Source organism: Polyergus mexicanus, unplaced genomic scaffold (genome assembly GCF_030449975.1).
Source record: "Polyergus mexicanus isolate NDT 795.1 unplaced genomic scaffold, iyPolMexi1.0 SCAF_3, whole genome shotgun sequence".
NCBI classification, from domain to species: Eukaryota; Metazoa; Arthropoda; class Insecta; order Hymenoptera; family Formicidae; genus Polyergus; species Polyergus mexicanus.
In genome coordinates this window covers 3,208,984-3,214,944 of record NW_027223323.1, presented here as the reverse complement: position 1 = coordinate 3,214,944, position 5,961 = coordinate 3,208,984, and the positions used below count along the sequence as shown (strand labels likewise).

General features: G+C 34.5%; 1 protein-coding gene across 2 annotated transcripts; it reads right to left on the bottom strand.

Annotated features, from left to right (window-relative positions):
* Window positions 1-302: 302 nt before the first annotated feature.
* LOC138944866 (leucine-rich repeat-containing protein 15) lies at window positions 303-5,665 on the bottom strand. Of its 2 annotated transcripts, none has more exons than XM_070315932.1 (6): window positions 5,245-5,665; window positions 4,503-4,806; window positions 3,972-4,200; window positions 3,234-3,829; window positions 2,316-2,736; window positions 303-1,756 (listed from the first exon to the last, which is right to left on the bottom strand). In XM_070315932.1, the coding sequence occupies exons 1-6, from the start codon at window positions 5,434-5,436 to the stop codon at window positions 1,114-1,116; spliced, it is 2,385 nt and encodes a 794-aa protein (XP_070172033.1). In that variant the 5' UTR covers window positions 5,437-5,665; the 3' UTR covers window positions 303-1,113. The 2 variants fall into 2 exon arrangements, with proteins under 2 accessions (XP_070172033.1, XP_070172034.1); XM_070315933.1 differs by having other exon boundaries at window positions 3,990-4,200.
* Window positions 5,666-5,961: the final 296 nt, after the last annotated feature.

Here is a 5,961-nt window from a genome sequence, read left to right as displayed (position 1 = left end):
TTATTATTTTCTTTTTAGTTTTACGTTTCACGGATAATATTTTGTTTGATGTATTATTATCCTTATTTTTTGTTTATATCATTGGACACAGTCAGCGATATTGTTACAATATTTGTTTCATATATGATATATGATTGATCAACGATACGTTCTGCTTTTGAAAGAAAACAAGTAAGTTAACATTTACAAAAGACGCGGGAATAAATAACAAATGCATGAAGATATACGTGACAATATTCTATAAATACCGACACGTATATCTGCATGTATTTATCGTATCAAGAATAAATATAATTTTCACTTTGGACACAGAAAATTTTAATTATATAAACAACTTAAATGAAATCTCACAAATCTTAAATATTTCTGTACTTCTTCCGTAATAATCAACTTATTACATAAGTGGATGGCGATCGTTATAAGTAAAATGTGTGTGCACGTAATATTTCTGTTATGTCAAATGATCTAAAACTACAAAAAATCTGATAATGAATATATAATTGGAGATTTGTTGATGATATACTCCTAAGTGTTTAATGATATAATAATTTATAATCTATGCGTATTATGTCAGCTCTCTGTTTTTTCTTTCCGCTTTTTTTATTCTTATAAATGATATAATAATATGACGGACGATATAGATTTATAACTATATTCTCCAAGAATTTTAATTTTTCTCAGATTGACAAAAAAAAACCGTAATTTGAGATTGACGCTATTCGAACTGATATAAAAAAATGTGACGTTATTACAGGTAAAAACTTGACAAGAGGCAGTGTTTCAAGAAAAGATGTTTGTACCTTTGTCCCTTTCTAGCGCAAATCTTATCTAAGAAATGATTTTATTTATCATTTGTATTAATCTTTTTTTGACAGGATATTTATCAGATCAATACCCATTTTGTTGATTTAGCACTAAATATATAATCGTATTATTCTCTTAGATAACTCTGTCTTCAAAAAGACAAATTTTACGCTCTTTAAACAGCCACGTCTTTGCACAAAATGTAATAAAGCTTCTGCAGAAATAGATCGCTCTCGCGATCTATTTCTTATATTTTTATTAAAAGTATCAAACAATTAATTGCGCTTGAAATAATTTAAATAATCTAGTTTACGATTCGCGTTTATTTACGAATGAATCTCTATAACCGCTTCTGGGTTCACGTCGGAGTTCCCTGATGATAATGGATCGGTTAAAATTCATTATCTGGACGTCGGAAGCCTCGTCATCGGTCACGTGTTCATCTCGAAACATCTGTCTTCTTTTTTTCTTTTTCGTGTTGGGGGTTTGTGGCTTCGGTCTGTCCTTGCTACTACTGGATTCCAAGGACTCCTCCACGATGCTGTGCCTCCTGAATCTGCGCGTCGTCGAGACCCTAGAATTCCTGGAAATCGTATTTTGTGTTTGGTCTATGGTTTCGCAGATATTGCCGCTGGAATTGTTCCTTTCTCTTCTGATCCGTTCCTGCCGACGTTCTTCTCTTCTCAACAGATCGTCCTCGCTCTGAGTTCGTTTTCGATTCGTCTTCGTTCTTCTCGTTCTTCTCTTCTTCATCCGTAAATTATCCACGGAACTCATGGGGCGCAGAATGCCATCTTCAACGGAAATCTCGTTCAAGGCATCCATGGAATGAACTAATCTGGGCATGTGGACTGCCTCCTCATAGCTGGGTGGACCGATTAATTCTAGAGGATTAATTCTAGGTTCCGCTGAATTCTCTAGATCTTCTATTTCTTCTTCCAAACGATGATTTCTGAAAATCATTTATTGCATTAATTTCATTTTATTTTATCGTACTTTGATTTTATCATTGCAGTTTATGCAAAAAGTGTAGCATTTTCAGAATGTCAAGATAAATTAAAAATTCTTATCTACAAAATCCATCTAAAAATTTAACTATGTCGGTAACGCGTTCTCTGATATCACCTGGGAAGAAAATAATGATGTACCAGCTTACGAAATTGTAATGTAAAATCTGTGCGCGTTGGTCGATTGCGGTTCTGTGTGTGCGAATAGGAGAGATACCTATCTTATCTGTTGCAGGTAGAGATGTCCATTTTATACTGACATATTTTTTAATCAATTAATATGCGACTGTGATTTTCGAAAAATGTGAGAAACGTAACGCGGATGTTAAATTAACAAAACTTTAATTTTGATTGTCATAACGCAAACGATAGTATAGTTTATTGATAGTACATGTATCGATTTATATAAAAAAGAAATGATATATAAAATGAAAGACATTTTAATATATATTTAACACACATGCATAATAAATTTGATAATTAATAATTTGAAAAGATCCTTACCGTCTTGCGTGCAAAAGTCGTAATCTTTCTCTCTCTTCTGACAATTCGAGTTGCCGCCTCTGCTCTAGGACTCTTCTTTTTATTCTCATAGTGTGTTTGATCGATACCACGCTGCCACATAGAACGACCAGAATGAGCAAGCTGACCATCACCATTCCCCAGGTTCTATCTTTGTTGTAATACAAGTCGGTGTTCCATGCATCGAAACATGCGGCCTCCCACGAGTAACCGGAAACGTTCGCCGGACTCTGACAAATCAAGCTCGATCCCACCGTTTTGCTGACAGGAACCGTTAAGTATTCGAAGGTGTCGTAGAGTTGCGTGCAGTCGCATCTCCACGGATTATCCTCTAAACGGATTACGGTCAAATCTAGATTGTGTTCAAATATGTCAGGATCCATCGCCTCCGTCAAGCGATTTCCTAAAAATTTATTTATTACATTCAATACAAGTACGCGAAATATATATCGCAACATGTAATAAAACAAGAAATCGTAGATATAGAGATTAATTTTAAAACACAATAATAATAATTCCTCAATATATATATATATACAAAAACGATATTTCAAGAATCAGAGAATTCTTGAAAACTTTTATATTTTTACTTTTTTATCATATATATATTTCTAATATTGTAAATCTTTTTTTTTAACTGTAATTTTAAAAAGGATTATTGATCTGAATTAACTTCACTATTTACTCGCCGTGATTTTACTACTTTTTTCTAATTACGATCTACTGATTGTCTTTGTAAATTCTATTTTATTGTATATTAAAGGGATCTTTTTCTTCTGTTTACATAAATAAATAAATAAATTAATTAATTAACAATGGAGTTCTCAAAATCAGATATCTCTTTAGTATGTTTATATTCTTGGCTCTTATCGTCAGATATGTAAATTCAAAGCTATATACCTGACAAGTCGATTTTTTGCAACGACGGTAATTCAACGAAGCTGTTATTGTGCAACTCGACGAGTCTGTTTTTCTGCACATCTAGTACTTTTAATGTTTTCGATTTTAAGCCGCTTGGCAACAATTGCAGTTGATTACTCCTCAAGTTTAAACTTCTGATCCTAGGCATGTTCTCCAGAGAGTTTGCATTAAAGCGGCTGATCAGATTGAAGGACAGATCCAGGGACGTAACGAAAGACAAGAAATTCGGAAATCGGTGTAGAGAGTTGTAGGAAAGATTTAGCAGCCTGAGATCTATATTTTCCTGGAACGTCATCGCGGGAACATCCTCGAGATTGTTAGCAGACAGATCAAGCGTTTGAAGCTTCATTAGGTCTTCGAAAGTACTAGCGTTCAATCGCTCAAGACTATTCGCATTCAAGTACAGATGCATCAGTTGCTTGTTTTTGGCGAATATACGATCCGGCAGTATACGAATCGTATTGTGAGACAGATAAGCGTTCGTCAACGATGGGAAACCGTGAAGACCGGGTCTGTCGAGATTACATCTCGATACGTCCAGTCTCTTCAGCTTCGGATGTTGTAAGGTCAAGTGTCTGCAAACAGATGATGTTTTTCATTACTTGCATAATTATAATCAATGATATTTATTAAATAAGTTATCATATATTTCTCATACAAAATTTTCAACAATTATTTTTAATACAAATGAGGTATATTGAAGTGAAGTCTTATTACCGAGTACTATAAACTAACGTAGGATTGTTGACCAATCGTAGCTCTTCTAATTCTGGAAGTCCACTCAAAGTATCTGGATATAGGTAATTTAAAACGCAATCAGACATATCCAACCATCGCAGTGTCCTACTGACAGGCGTTTGAATAATCTTCAATGGATTTCCCGCGAGATTCAGTGTCGTCAGACCTGGCAATCCATTCAATGATGCATTGCCGAGTTCCTTTATAACTAAAATATACAAAACTCTTTTTTAATTTAATGCATAAAACATGTATTATCTATAATTTTATAAAAAATTGGTTATATATTTTTGTATAAAAGAATAAGCAATATTGAAATATTGTGATTACATATTAAATATATCATGTTACATTTTACATATTAAATATTACATAAATTAAATTTTATGTATTAAAAAAATTTTATATGCGTAATTTTTATTTCTAAATAAAATTATCTTTAATGATTATACTTTTAAAAAACTTTTCACGCAATAAATATTTTATACTTATGATCATTTTAATACATACGGCAATGGCCGGCATCCACTGCCTGAAGTACCTCGCTGGTTAACCCTTTTAAGTCAAGTAATTGATTCTTTGAGATGTATAGAACCTTTAGGGACGGTAGCTGATTAATGGAAGCAATATCAGCCGTGTTTGCGATAATGTTATCTGATAGATCTAGTCTTCGCAAATTTATTAATTCTTCAAGATTATTTGGGAGAGAAGTGAGCTGATTCTTGGCCAGATTCAAATATTGCAGCTCAGTCAGTCGATTAATCTTGTCCGTGATCCCAGTTAAAAAATTGCTCGACAAATCCAGATGCTCGACCTATTGCAAAAAAAAAAAAAAAATAATTAATTAATCTTAAAGAATAATTTGCACATGAACACATAATTAATTACAAATATAGGCTAATTTATAGGAATATATCGTAAATAAATTATATAAAGTATATTTATAAAATATTCTTTTCCATCCATACTATCCACTATCATTCATAAAATTGTATATCGATATTTGTTACTTGTTAACTTGTGTAGTGATTCATTTATCTTGATTACATATCTATCTCATGATTCTCACTTTGTTGTACATTCATTTTGTTATCGAAATAACACCACTACTTTATTTCATATTGCGATAAGATGCAATAAGTAAGTATTACCTTGTATTCGTCGCGTGTGCTTAATTATAGCGATATTTACGCACGATTAAAAAGAAAACAAAAACCGATGAAAAGGCTTCACGGCAAATCTATACACTCACAATGTCACTGATATTTTCGGGGAATGTCTGTAATCCTTGCCTCGAGCACTCGATAGTCCTAGGTATTTGGTTGAGGTAGCATAGACACCTGGCAGGGCATACACTTTGACAGCTCGCGATCGACAAAATCGTCAGCCACGTGATCAGCAACGGGGGCATGTCGCGATGCATCATCGTCGATCGTTCCTCCATGTTCCTTTTTATATCATCGTCGAGGCGAGTCAGGTCGTCGAATAATCACGCGTAACCCACATTCTCGCACAGCCGCGCACAATTCACTTCGTCGCCGTCATCGATACGATATTTGCAAGCTCTTGGTCGGTATCATCGCGCGTCGTCACGAGATCGCACAAAATTGATCGCCTCAAGGATCCCTCCGTCTACGAAAATCGATGACCGAGCGCGGTACCGGTTACTCCGAACCGTGTTGAAAGAGTACTGAGTTATACTTAGTTATCTTTGATAAGTAACCCCAGGGTACACGCCGCGCGATATCTCCGTAAGATAACCAGATTGCCGCGATGTCGAGGTGACGAGCGCGTTGTTCCGTACAAGAAAAAAATAAATCGGACGAGGATAGAGTATGGTGAATGCGTTCGTTCCATTGTCGGGCTGCATCGTTGGTTTGTTCATTATGTGAAAAACATCAGCGATATTTATCTATCTGTCTTATTTCCCTGCGAATGACAAAACCAGTCATGTCGAGTCATCTTATTT

What these genes read in the sequence shown, in the direction of transcription:
- LOC138944866 (XM_070315932.1), bottom strand. Translation starts at nt 5,436, where the DNA reads ATGGAGGAACGATCGACGATGATGCATCGCGACATGCCCCCGTTGCTG. An exon ending in GCAAAAAATCGACTTGTCAG is followed by an intron (nt 2,737 to 3,233) that starts GTATATAGCTTT and finishes ATAAATTTTTAG; the next exon opens with GAAATCGCTTGACGGAGGCG. An exon ending in CGACTTTTGCACGCAAGACG is followed by an intron (nt 1,757 to 2,315) that starts GTAAGGATCTTT and finishes AATGATTTTCAG; the next exon opens with AAATCATCGTTTGGAAGAAG.